This window comes from Aquarana catesbeiana, linkage group LG02, assembly GCF_042186555.1.
Source record: "Aquarana catesbeiana isolate 2022-GZ linkage group LG02, ASM4218655v1, whole genome shotgun sequence".
Lineage (NCBI taxonomy): Eukaryota > Metazoa > Chordata > Amphibia > Anura > Ranidae > Aquarana > Aquarana catesbeiana.
This window is the reverse complement of record NC_133325.1, coordinates 145,623,063-145,637,277: the sequence shown is the minus strand read 5'-3', so window position 1 is coordinate 145,637,277 and position 14,215 is coordinate 145,623,063. Positions and strand designations below refer to the sequence as shown.

General features: G+C 41.6%; 1 protein-coding gene across 1 annotated transcript; it reads left to right on the top strand.

The window, feature by feature from the left end:
• The first annotated feature begins 1,682 nt into the window (after positions 1-1,682).
• On the top strand, positions 1,683-12,530 carry NPFF (neuropeptide FF-amide peptide precursor). The gene is made up of 3 exons (XM_073617886.1): positions 1,683-1,824; positions 5,017-5,135; positions 11,388-12,530. The coding sequence occupies exons 1-3, from the start codon at positions 1,699-1,701 to the stop codon at positions 11,506-11,508; spliced, it is 366 nt and encodes a 121-aa protein (XP_073473987.1). The 5' UTR covers positions 1,683-1,698; the 3' UTR covers positions 11,509-12,530.
• Positions 12,531-14,215: the final 1,685 nt, after the last annotated feature.

Genomic DNA, 14,215 nt, shown 5'->3' with positions numbered 1-14,215 from the left:
ACTCTGGTCCGGCCGCACCTGGAGTATGCTGTCCAGTTCTGGGCACCAGTCCTTAGGAAGGATGTACTGGAAATGGAGCGAGTACAAAGAAGGGCAACAAAACTAAGAAAGGGACTGGAGGTTATGAAGAAAGGTTGCGAGCACTGAACTTATTCTCTCTGGAGAAGAGACGCTTGAGAGGGGATATGATTTCAATATACAAATACCGTACTGGTGTCTCCTCAATAGGGATAAAACTTTTTCTCGGAAGGGAGTTTAAGAAGACTAGTGGCCACTCATTAAAATTAGAAGAAAAGAAGTTTAACATTAAACGTAGAGGGTTCTTTACTGTAAGAGCGGCAAGGATGTGGAATTCCCTTCCACAGGCGGTGGTCTCAGTGGGGAGCATTGATAGTTTCAAAAAACGATTAGATAAGCACCTGAACGACCACAACATACAGGAGTATACAATGTAATGCTGACATATAATCACACATAGGTGGATTGATGGACTTGTGTCTTTTTTCGACCTCACCTACTATGTAACTATGTGAAAGTTCTCTAACAAACCTCCTGAGGGCTTCACAGAACAGCTGTATTTATACTGAGATTAAATTACACACAGGTGGACTCTATTTACTAATTAGGTGACTTTTGAAGGCAATTGGTTCCAATAGATTATAGTTAGGGGTATCGGAGTAAAGGGGGCTGAATACAAATGCACGCCACACTTTTCACATATTTATTTGTAAAAATGTATCATTTTCTTTCCACATCACAATTAAGTGCCACTTTGTGTTGGTCTATCACATAAAATCCCAATAAAATACATTTACGTTTTTGCTTGTAACATGACAAAATGTAGAAAATGTCAAGGGGTATGAATACTTTTTCAAGGCACTGTATACACACACACTATAATGTACGGGTTCACATATACTTTAATTGGCTCCTGTCTAAATTGACCCTAATATTTGTATGTATGCATGTGAGGTAGAGATGGTAAGCTTCTTGAGTGCAGGAACTGATGTGCATGTACACTATATAAAGCACTATGTATATAGTTAGTGCTCTATAAATACATTTAATAATAATAATAAAGTAAATGGATGAATCTAAGCACAATAATATAAAGTAGAACATGGAACTTTTCATTCCCATACAGTCATCAGTACTGCCATCCCCAGAGCTGCCCCTGGATGGCAGAGCCATATGTCCATGGCACAGGAAAGTATTAAGTCTATTTATTCTGTCACTGCTTTCACTTCATTTATTAGGATTTGTTCCTCTCAGCTGGCAAGATGTACTAAATATACCAGAATAACAGAAAAGGACATCTGCATTCCCCAGCCATTTACATTAGCAGCAGTCATCCCAAGAATCTATGTGAAATAAAAAGGCAAATCTTCCCTCCACTGGGACCCCGAGCATTAGTAGGACAAACAGCTTTCAATTAAGTGTCCACAAAATAAATGGCTTTAAACGTAATTCAGCTGGATTTATCCAAGTAATAATGTTAGAGGGAGGTTTACTGGCACTTCAGGGAGTGTCTCCCATCCCCAGAGCCAAATCTCCCCAGCTGTGTGACAGTAAAATGTGGCACCTCCACAGGATGATTCACCTCTTCCACCTTGCTGGGAGGCTGGCTCTGCCCCCTGACTGGTACCCTATATATACAGGAGATCTGAACCCATCCTATCACACCTGACATACACAGCCATGGGGATAGTCACCCTCCTCTTCCTCGCCTTCCTCTCCTGTGCCAGAACGGCTCAGCCTCACCAAGCAGATGAAGACTCTGCTGAAAACTTCATGGAAGTGCCTCCTAATTTCCTAGATTCACAGGTAAGACAAGCTTCCAGGTGAGCGTACTACACCGGTACCATCCGAGACACACAAGAGCAAAATGTGTGCTTTACAGATAATAGATGCAGTTTAAAGTATATTTGCCATGTCATTCATTTTTTTTAGCTACCATAATATGCAATATACTTACAGAGAGAGAGTCAATCTGCGCAGTTACAGACTACAGTACAGTCTGTTATCAATTTTTTTTTCTTATGGCTAACCAGTGTTAGTATACCTATAAATGCGTTATAGCAGGAAAAAAAAACTTGAAACTTTAAACTTTGAACCCTTCCCCATTGTCTTGCTGTAGTTATCCTTCCATGTTTATTATGTAATAAACTCATAATAGTAATGTAATATACACATACTATTGATGTAATGTACCCATACCATTGATGTTATATACCCATACCATTTATGTAATATGCCCATACCATTGATGTTATATACCCACACCATTGATGTAATATACCCATACCATTGATGTTATATACCCACACCATTGATGTAATATACCCATACCATTGATGTTATATACACATACTATTGATGTAATATGCCCACACTATTGATGTAATATGCCCACACCATTGATGTTATATACCCACACCATTGATGTTATATACCCACACCATTGATGTTATATACCCACACCATTGATGTTATATACCCACACCATTGATGTTATATACCCATACCATTGATGTTATATACCCGTACCATCGATGTAATGTACACATACTATTGATGTAATGTACCCACACCATTGATGTTATATACCCGCACCATTGATGTAATGTACCCACACCATTGATGTTATATACCCACACTATTGATATTATATACATATACTATTGATGTAATATGCATATAATCCTGCAGAACATATTGGCATTATAAATTGGTGGTGTGTAATACTCAGTGGTGTAAAATTCTAAATCCCCCATTTAGCAGAGTAAAGTTAGAAGAACTATGAAAACAGATTTTTCATTGCTCAGTATATATTCGTCATCAATCACTATGTTGATGGTATAAAAAAAACATCCTCCAACAAAAAATGTAGCCTAACCCTCTGAAAGTTTTTTTTTTCTTCTTTGTCATGCCAATTCTTTGGCTTCAATACTTTCTCAGCCGATAGAAAAAGTAAGGTGGGTAGATGGATGGTTAAAAAGCTATTGAAGATTGCTGGAATCTAGGTTGGCTCCTCAATCAGCTTCTCCGGTCAACAGAGAAGGTGTCTTAAGACCAAAGAGGAAGTTTAAGTTTAGCTTTAAAAATAAATCCAAAAAAGAGAGAGCACTTAATTTCCCTCAACAAAAATATGAAGGTTTTATTGAGGTTACTTTAAAATCGCTAACCGAAAGAAAACAATGTAATATAGATAAATACTTCAAAATGGTAAATATACCATTAAAAAAAAAGTATTGATTGATTATTGATCAATCGATTTATATAAAAAAAACCTAAAAACACAGAATTATTCATGTAATCTCACTGTTGCTGTTCTTAAATATACAGTATTTTTCACCAGAAAGTTCTGAGAAGCTTTACACACTAGCCACTCCTGCTGGGGGAGTTAATAATCTAAAATCCATATCAATGTCCTACTCGGACCTGATTGGGTGGAAGCCATTTAGCCTACTAGTATGTTCCTGGATTGTGGGGGAATATGTTACTGTATATAATCCTTAATAATGAGATTCACTTTGTCGCCCCTTTTATTCTGTTAAATAACCATTTGAAATTTTTGCTTTATATTCATTCTAGAAGTACAAAAAATATCTGTTGATCCGCCCAGAAATCTAGTGAGCTGATAATTTCCTCACTGCCTGTGCTGCATTGTTGAGTTCCCAGCTCTCTCTGAGGACTAAAAAACATGACCTCTTATGTTAGCAGTGGCGTTTGCTCGTAAGAGGTGCAAGGGCACCACCCTCCTCCTAATCTCCATGTGCCCAGCCCCTAATCTCCATGCAGGGCACCGGACGCATGGATTTCTAGGGGGTTTTGTTTTTTTGAAACACATGATTAGAGCCTGAGGATCGAATTGGCTTCAAAAAGGGTGGGCTCGGGGTGCAGAGCACTGCGCCCCGAGCCCACCCACTTATGTGACATTAGTGAATTAATATTCGCTATTGTCTTCCTGCTTCTCCCGGCCAATCAGGAAGCGGGTCTTAAGACCTGATTGGCTGGGAGGGGAAGCGACCGGATTGGACAGTAGGAGAGAAGCAGAGGGGAAGCCACCGGAGCGACCCATGACCTGGATGGGGTAAGTAGTGCGGGTCGATCGACCGAGCAATGCAGGGGGGGGCGCAGCAGGGAGGTTTGTTTGCCGCCCCCCAAAAAATGGAGCATCAGCCTCCACTGTATGTTAGACGAGGGGTAGGTGTTGTGTAGTCCTGTCCTAGGTCAACAACGCTGCTTCTTCATAGTACAGGGGGTGAGCATTGTCACCTTAGGACTGGTAGGATTACCAGGTAAAAATAAAGGGAATGCTGGTCATGGGAAGGTCATTGTTTTATGAAGCCCTTTTAACGCAGAATGCTTATGAAGGTCTGTGTACAACTGATCTGTATGTCAAGTCATGTTTTTGTATTTTGACGCATTCCACTAAATAAAGAATGAAAAAAATGCAAACACCGATGCTCCCCCCCAACCTGGTCCTTGCTGCATTTACTTTCTTACTAAGATTACTTTCTGCCACCTATGCTAGAGGAGTGAAAAGTGCAGTACACAGCCTACAAGGGCAAGCAGTCATTGGTCAGTGCTGGCATGTGACCACACACTGACCAATGAGATTCTCTTTGTTCCGGGAGGGAGATTGAAAAGAAAAAAAGGGTGCAGAAGAGTGCTTTTCTTAAATGCCAGGGACTGCTACATCAGCTAGCATGGGCATCAGAAGGTAATCATCAAAGGAACTAAGTACATCAGGGACTGGGTGCTGGCGAGGGTGTTGTGAGTTGGTTGACCTTTTCAGTTTTTGTGAAAAGGTGAACTAACCCTTAAAAAAGAAAACTGATGCAGTCACCTCATCTAGGGACTGGTAATCTGCAATATATTAGTTTTGTTCTTGGGTTTAGATAGAGATTACCTCAATAAAAACGTCTAGGAATTGAAACCAAATGCACAATACTGATGGCAACTAAGCCAATAATATGAATATATTGTCTTTCTTGTTTCACTTCTGTTTAGTTGGATGAAAGCATCTCATCACAACCCTTATCACAAGAAAAAGGTGCATTGAGCTCCTTTTTAAAAACTCTTCTGCACTGGAGGACATCACGCAGCTCCTTCCACTTCCAACCACAAAGGTAACATCCACATGTCTCCTTGCCCTAGCTGTGTCTGTCTATGTGTCTTTACCAGAGATGAGCAAATCCCAGCAAGAGCCCCTCACTGTGTGAAATGAGGACAGAGTCTTGGCTGGTAAAGTCAGAAAACCAGCCTCAAATCTGTTTCTCTGTTATTAGAGTGAGACAAGAAAGCCTTGGGAAACCCAAAGGAGCTATTACCAATAACATCCAATCAAATGTAGTTTAAGGCTACACGGGATGTTTTTACAACCTCTCCTGAACGATTTAACTTGACAGATAGTAACCCACGTTTAAAACGTCAGTTTTGTCACATTTACAAGCCATGTTTGCGTTTAGAAGCGTTTTTTTTTTCAAAATAGCCAAAAATGAAAAAAGCCTGTAAATTAAACAGCCTCGGAAACTTTGTCGTCTAAACTAATTTTTTTGCCTTCAAAGAAAAGCCTAAAAACGCAACTGCCTAAAAACGACATTAAACGAACCTGTGTACATGTACACGCCTTAGGCCTCATGTATTCTGCTGCTGATAAACGGACGTTTAGGAGCAGTTGGGCATTATTTTTTTCAGTAGCCCCTGAACTCTCCTCTGTTATCTTCTCTTTACATGTACACTCAGTTGTTTATAGTCGTTTAGAGGCAGTTGTGTTTAGTGGCATTTTTTTTAAAGCAAAAAATCACGTTCAGGACGGAAGTTTATTGGCATTTGAAACGCCAAATGGTTGTAACAGCGTGCAAATGCGGTAAATCGCGTTTATAGGCGTTTTTAATGGGGAAACATTTCTGACCATTTGCAACGTGGAAAAACCGACTTTCCAGAACCCAAGGAGAGAGAGGGAGAGAGATTTTTCCTGCATTGTAAGCAGTTGGAAGGTTATACTGATCACTACAATCTGTTATCTGGAAAAAAAGCTTATAAACAAAAACACTCAAGAACGCCCCTACATGTGGCATGTAAAAGAGACAAAATGGACGTTTTTAAACATTGGTTGTTAGCTGTCAAGTTCCAGCGTTCAGAAGAGGTTTTCAGACGTCCTGTGTACAGGAAGCCTTACAGTTCTGGTGTAGATTAAACCTTTTAGCCTTTAGACGTTAGGTCATGGGTGCTCAACCTGTGGCCCTCCAGCTGTTACAGAACTACATGAGTCCCATGAGGCATTTCAAAGCTGATAGTTACAAGCATGACTCCCAAAGGCAGAGGCATAATGGGAATTGTAGTCCGCCAACAGCTGGAGGGCTACAGGTTAAGCACCCATGGCTTAGGTCAGGGGTGTCCAAACTTTTTTTCAAAGAGGGCCAGATTTGATGGAGTGAACATGCGTGAGGGCCGACCATTTTACCTGACATTCTTTGAACCATTAAAATTGGGTCTAATGCCCCATACACACGGTCGGACATTGATCGGACATTCCGACAACAAAATCCATGGATTTTTTCCGACGGATGTTGGCTCAAACTTGTCTTGCATACACACGGTCACACAAAGTTGTCGGAAAATCCAATCGTTCTGAATGTGGTGACGTAAAACACGTACGTTGGGACTATAGACGGGGCAGTAGCCAATAGCTTTCATCTCTTTATTTATTCTGATCATGCATGCCACTTTGTGCGTCGCATTTGTGTACACGATCGAAAATTCCGACGGATTTTGTTGTCGGAAAATTTTATAGCCTGCTCTCAAACTCTGTGTGTCGGAAAATCTGATGGAAAATGTGTGATGGAGCCGACTACACGGTCGGAATTTTCGACAACAAGGTCCTATCACACATTTTCAGTCGGAAAATCCGACTGTGTGTACGGGGCATAAGTGTGTTCGTCTGAGGTTCCCAGCTCAGGCACTGTCCGCTCTAAATATTGGCATACCTCTAGCTCAGAGTTAGCCTTAAAGCGGTAGTAAACCACGGCATATAAAAACAGGTTTACGAGCTCCGGCTGTGTGAGTGGCCGCAATGACGTCACTTGCTCGGGTCCAACCCAGAGTTCTGAAGATCCGGCATGGAATGCATGTGCCAGTGACTCATGTAGTTAGCAAAGGAATGAAGCAGCAGACAGAAATGACAGTGCTCTGGATTGAGACATGCACACACTACAGATGGATGTGCTTTGCTCATATTTTATGTCTGAGGTTTGCAACCACTTTAAAGCAATGAAAGAGACAAAAGAACACATTCATCTCATGCAATAAAAATGGTACATTTTTTAGATATTAAAACAAACTTTTTCAAAGGAACATCACATCTCAGCCACAGCAGTGAGTTCCATTGTCCAATGAAATATCAGGCCCATGAGTTCTTGTCTAGTCATTCGAATATATACCATATCAAAGCATATAACACCCCCCCCCCCCCATCCCATCCCATCTTCCTTATACATCCACTGTAGACATCTGTGTTGCTGCATGTGCTGTACTATTAAATATAGTAAATCTTGGAGATCATCATTCTTTACTTAAAAGCTAGTATAGGAGAGCATTGAATGATAAGTTTTCTATTGATTATTTCTAGGTAGCCTCTTATTACACAATCATTCTTGCTGTGGGTGTATATTAAATGACAATGCAGAACATTTATAATGATTGATGTCAAAAACTAACCCATGAAGTTATTGATCTGTGTGTCGGGTCTACACCTAGAAAAACACACGACTGTCACTTGTATCTGGTAGAAAACGTTAACATAAGGCTAATAAACCAGTAAGTACACAGGAAAATATTGATCAGACATTGCTCTAGAACAAGCCATGAGCTCTAAATGGACGACCACATCTAAAGCTGTGCAATAGATTGCAGGGGAGGGCACAAAAACATCAAGTTGTTTTTTTTTAAGCTTGCTGGCAGTATTTTACCTATCCATGCTTTTTTTTTTCAATTTAATAACACTGGGGGTTATTTACTAAAGCCAAATCCACTTTGCACTACAAGTGCAAACTGCACTTAAAATTGCACTGAAAGTGCACTTGGAAGTGCAGTCACTGTAGATCCGAGGGGGACATGCAAGGAAAATAAAAAACAGCATTTTAGCTTGCAAATGATTGGATAATAAAACCAGCAGAGCTTCCCCTCATTTCAGATCTTCCCCTCAGATTTACAGCGACTGCACTTCCAACTGCACTTTCAGTGCAATTTCAAGTGCACTTTGCACTTGTAGTGCAAAGTGGATTTGCCTTTTGTAAATAATCCCCAATGTGTCTTTGAACTCGCTGGAATGTTTTAATTATTCATGAAGAGTCAATTCCTTAGCACAACTCCTCCCCATGTAAATGGTTCACAGAATACAAGGAATTCTGTGAATAGACAAGGGGGGAAGAGAGGGAAAAACAACACTACAGCTTCCCTGTATGAGGACAGTGAGTCACCATAATAGCAGAAGTAAATTGTTATCCAATAGGAATGAAAGTATGAATTTTGCACTACACAAGTGATCTAGGGGTACCATAAACATCAAAAGAGGTCATTTCTTTATATAACAGATGAGACCAAAAGCCCTCTGCCTGGAGTCATACTTTAACTGTACGATGCTAGCCTTATGCTAGGATGGTCTGTGTGTTGGAGGGCATAATTGGGCCTCTGCTCCGGAGATCTTCCCTATCTGGCACTGCACAGCATTTATGCAATATATTCCTGCCTGGGCCCTGCAACTACTTCCCCTTCACACCATGGCCTCATGTATTCGCATTGATGGGCCCAGGGCTGCTGTTAGGTTGTACGGACCCGGTTATTTCTATTGGACAGCCCCCCCCCCCAAAAAAATATCAAATTGCTAAAATGCCATGGTCGCAATTGTGTGCTTTGCAGCCATGACAGAGATTATAGCCTCACTACTGCCACCTCCTGACACCTGTTTTTTTTTTTAAATGGCTGAATGGTAAATTTACATTGCGAGACCACACTGCAACTGTGAGCCAAGTGTTTGGCTTCAAGTTGCACAGTGGCCCATTGAACTGAGTGGGGAGTTTGACAGGTGGTGCTACCTTTCAAGCTCTGCAGCCTGCATTAAAAATGCCGCAGCTGTGAAGTAAAGCATCGCAACCACGGCATGTATACGGCCCTGTCTGACTATATTAGAATTTGGATGGGCAGCCAGGGATAGCCGTTAATCCATGGCTCAGCTGCCCATGTCAAAGAGCCCTTTGTCACACATTCAGGAAACGTCAAATGTGAATGCAGCCTAAGTGCACAGGTAATGCACAACTGTCAGTGCATTTCAGAAATGCACTTGGGGGGGTCGTTCCAGATCAGGTAGAGGCACAGGCAAAGACTCTGTAGCTGTCCCTGCTGCTCCAAATCAGGACACTTTGCAAGTACTCTATGTAGAACCGATCCCCCTGCAGAGCTGCCAGAGGGAGAAAGCCGGCAGTGCTGTTGGAAGATCCACAGGTGTCACAGGGCAGTACGGCTTGGCTCTCCTGCTTGGCAGGTGCCCCGGCCCCTCTTTTGAAGTGATGGAGCTTGGACCTGGTACAGAAGGGCTGGCTGTACTGCCTTATCAGCGGCCCTGGCTGGGCCTTCCATGAGTATGGACCAGTCCCAGGAATAAATGAGACCAAGGTATACATGCACAGTGAACAAAGAGCTTGACTTTTCATGCACAGCACCAGAGTACTTGACTTTTAATATTTAAAACATAAAGATAAAGTAAAGTAAAACTATACAAGAATCAGACTGGCATGCTATCTTTCACTTAACTTCCATCTTTAATAATGGTGGAGGAATATTCAGAAAGCAGCAGGAGAGGTTTCAGAAGCACAGATCTACTGCATGTATAAAGCAGAAACATGAGATTCTTGTACTGCAGTTTCCCAAGTACAGATTCCTCTCCAGCAAAGTAGTTACATCACCAAAGCTCACTCTAATGCGCCCCGTACACACGATCGGATTTTCCGACAACAAATGTTGGAAGTGAGCTTGTTGGTGGAAAGTCCGACCGTGTGTATGCTCCATCAAACATTTGTTGTCTGACTTTCCACCAACAAATGTTGGCTAGCAGGTTCTGAAATTTCCCGCCAACAAATGTTTGTTGTCGGACTTTCCGATCAAGTCCGTCGCACAAAAGTCCACGCATGCTCGGAATCAAGTACGAGCCGGAAGTGCTCGGTCTTGTAAAACTAGCATTCGTAATGGAGATATCACGTACATCTTATACGTCACTTGGCCAACATTTGTGTGACCGTGTGTATGCAAGACAAGTTGGAGCCAACAACCTTCAAACAAAAATCCAGGGTTGTGTTGTCGGAAAGTCCGATCGTGTGTACAGGGCATAAGGCTTCATGTATACTTAGGCCATCATTTACCTAAGTGCAGCAGCTCCTAATGTCTGCTAAAAGCCTATGGGGTTTGTTCACTAAAGGCAAATCCACTTTGCACTACAAGTGCAGTCGCTGTAGATTTGAGGGGGGCATGCAAGGAAAACAAAACACAGCATTTTTGCTTATACGTGATTGGATGATAAAATCAGCAGAGCTTCCCCTCATTTCAGATCTTCCACTCAGATCTACAGTGACTGCACTTCCAAGTGCCCTTGCAGTGCAAAGTGGATTTGCCTTTAGTAAATTAACCCCTGTGTGTACATGGACACATAGGCTTATATGGAGTTGAGTTTAGGAGCTTTGGCAAGAAAAAAAACCGCCAGAAGCTCCTAAACTCAAGTGTAGGAGCTGCTAGTGTACATGAAGCCTTAATCTTCTGGGATTAGCAGTCAGATGCAATAGTGTTAGATCTCACACAGCAGATATAATAGTTGTGCCTAGGCACACTCACATGAGACAGTGCACTCGTTTTAAACTTTATTTATCTTTATTTTTTTACATTGCTTTTTTTACATTGCTGTTTTTTTACAATGATGCCATACATCCCAGGAGTCTTCAGGAGGGGAGGAGGGAGTTATCTCTGCCAAGTACAACCTCTTGCCTACATGCCTGAGCAAAGGGCAGATGATTCCAGGAAGTAAATGCTGTGTCAATCATCTACCCTTATTCAAGATGGCCACAGCCAGAAATGCTACAGGGTGTTTTTCAAAGTGACTTCTTAGCAAAAAAAAAAAAAAAAAAAAAGGGCTTAAATAGTGTTTTTGGTTTGTGGTGCTCAGAGTGTAATTCTGCTTTAAAAAAGATGTTCTCTATAAGTAAATCTTAACTTTTTGAGTTGCAGGTGCACTTTAACAAAAACATAACGAGAGAGTGCAAGTTTTGTATTGGTTAGGAACACAATGGTATAAGATGGAATGTGCTTTTAATGTTGTGTCCCCCCTTCCCCCTAAGGTTTGGAAGAGATGAACACAGCTCAATACTGGGTGACGGCCGGCTTCATTCTCGAGGATGGGACTCAGCACCGCAGTTTTGGAGCATGGCAGTACCTCAACGCTTTGGGAGAAAAAAATAAACCCAAAAGACAGATAACGGGATTGACCAATAAATATCTCGCTAGCAAAATGTACAACCTGAAAGAGCTCATGTGTATAGTCTGACCACATATACAGGATACAATGGGACTGTTTACTAACAAAGTGCAGAATACCTGTGTATCACAGCGTCAAATTCTACCTTTGTGATTTGTTGTTGCAATGTATAGTTGAATCCTTATGTTTAAAAAAAAAAAAAAAAAGGCAGAGATGATGCTGACAGTAACCAGAGTCCTTTATTCTTCTCATGTAGGTCAAAAAATTAATGCTAATATCTGGTTGTTTTGTGCCACACTTTCATGTCTCTTTCCTCTGTATTTTACATGAGGCCCAGCAAGTCTACAGGGCCAACCATTTATACTATGTATGCTTTCATGTGTCATTAAATCATTTTTTAGTTCAGCATGGTAATTACTTGTTATCTATCCACCGTTATATATTGTTTGTACATTCCTCCTGGAAGTTGAATTCAGCAGAAATAAGTGTTCTGCAAAAGCAAAAGGACAGCAGCAGTTGCCTGTTCTTAGGTTCTACCCCTTTTCCATTTAGCTATTTATTTCCCATAACAGGCTGGCCTAGGGACTGACAACAGGCCTAATCATTCCCAACTATGTCCAAAATTTGGCCTTTACTGGTCATATAAAACATCATGAAAAGGTCACCAAAGTATGTGCATAAGTTTATAAATTTTTTGGCAGGTAATACAAGGCAAAATTAGTTCCTCTTTCAGATCTATTCAATCATATCACATATCATATTATTTTTTAGACCATGCTATCACTACTGTTCAAACTGAAAAACAACATGGATAGGGACTGTTAAAAAAAAAAAAAAAAAAACAGAAAGAAAAACCTCCAATAGTATTAATGTCATTTTGTATAGGCAGCACTGTTCTGGTATTTTCCAAGATGTTTACCTAGTTTTAAAAAAAGATCATATTCATTTTTATAATAGGCCCCAGTTCAGCCTTAAATTGAAATAAAACCAAAACGTTTTTTTCATTCTGGTTAGAGTAAGGGAGGGTTATAACCTCTGTCAGTTTTTTTGTTGTTTTTTTTGTCATGTGTCCCATTGGAGAGATACCTCTTCCACTTCTGTCCTATAGCCAAAACAGGGAGTGAAAAGAAAATCCTTCCAAGGGAAGGAGAGAAGTATTTGATTACCTCCAGGGTAACCATTAGAATACTTCCTTTCTATTCCCGTTCTGGTGGCAATTCAACAGATTTGCTTTCACTTTTACTCTCAGTCACCAGGACAAATGGAGAGGGTGGATCTCCCCGAAGGGGGCACAGATTGCAATAAAAACCAAGACAGGTGTTCCAATCCCTTTTAACTCTATCCAAAATCAATAAACATTTTTTCCTAAAAAGTTCAGGAATCTAAAAAAAAAAAAAAATCATACTTGCCTAGGTGGCTGCAGCATTGATGCCAGCTGCAGCTGTGCCCCGCCGCCGCTAAGAATGATGAGAACTGAGTGATCAAATACAGCTGATCACTCAACTCTTAGGCCAGCCATAGACAGTGCAAATTTCTTTAATTTGCATGGATTCCCCCATCAACACAGACAGTGCTGACAGGGAAATCCCTCCTGCCGAGCAACTGTCTGGTCCCGGCAGAGGCGAGCCGGTGAAGCTGTCCCTGCTAGGAGAAGACAGTAATTATTGCCAGTGGCTATAGCAGCTGCTAGCGACAATCGCAACTAAATCCAGCAGGCTGGTTGTACCCAAGTTGATTGATCAACTTGGTACATTCAGCTTGTCCACACACGGTTCGAATCTCGAGCCTATGGCTGGCCTTAGTCTTCAGCCTGCAGAGCGCTGGTGAGTCAGTGGGGTTGATTTACTAAAACAGGAGAGTGCAAAATCTGGTGCAGCTGTGCATGGGAGCCAATCAGATTCTAACTTCAGCTTGTTCAATTAAGCTTTGCCAAAAAAAACCTGGAAGCCGATTGGTTTCTATGCAGAGCTGCACCAGATTTTGCACTCTTCAGCTTTAGTAAATCAATCCCAGTGTGTCAGTCACCGGCTCTCTGCTCTGCCCCTCCAGCGCTCACTGGAGCTCCAAGCTGTGGAGGGGGCCGGAGCGGCTGGCTCTTAGCAGCAGACCAGCCATCTGCCTACTTAGCAGGGATCAGTGGACAAGTTCCCAACGGAGACTGCCTCGTGTGTAAGGGGCCTAAAAATAACCACTGGTTACGTTTCTTTGCTAATTGCCTCTAAATTGTTAGCAAAGAAATTGAGAGTGCCAGTTATTTAAATAAAATGTCGACTTTACACTCAATCAGAAAAGAATTGTTTATAAAGTAAATGCTGTAAACTACTTGAATAACAGTAGGAAATGAACATTGAGCTTTCAACTATCAGTGGCAAAGTAGATGGCAACTTACCTCACAGCACACATCTTCTGGAACAAGGGCAAGTAGGGTAAAGTTGAAATGAATATGCAAGATGAGGGCTTCTGCGAAATGTTCAGTTGGAACTATCACACCTCAGATCAGCCCCAATTCCTGCACCTTTACATCTCCGATCAGCCCCAATTCCTGCACCTTTACACCTCAGATCAGCCCCAATTCCTGCACCTTTACACCTCAGATCAGCCCCAATTCCTGCACCTTTACACCTCAGATCAGCCCCAATTCCTGCACTATGACACCTCAGATCAGCCCCAATTCCTGCACTATGACACCTC

Bases quoted from the DNA above. Each gene is read 5' to 3' on its own strand.
- NPFF (XM_073617886.1), top strand. From the start codon at position 1,699: ATGGGGATAGTCACCCTCCTCTTCCTCGCCTTCCTCTCCTGTGCCAGA. The intron at 1,825-5,016 runs GTAAGACAAGCT...ACTTCTGTTTAG, and splicing joins CTAATTTCCTAGATTCACAG to TTGGATGAAAGCATCTCATC. The intron at 5,136-11,387 runs GTAACATCCACA...CTTCCCCCTAAG, and splicing joins TTCCACTTCCAACCACAAAG to GTTTGGAAGAGATGAACACA.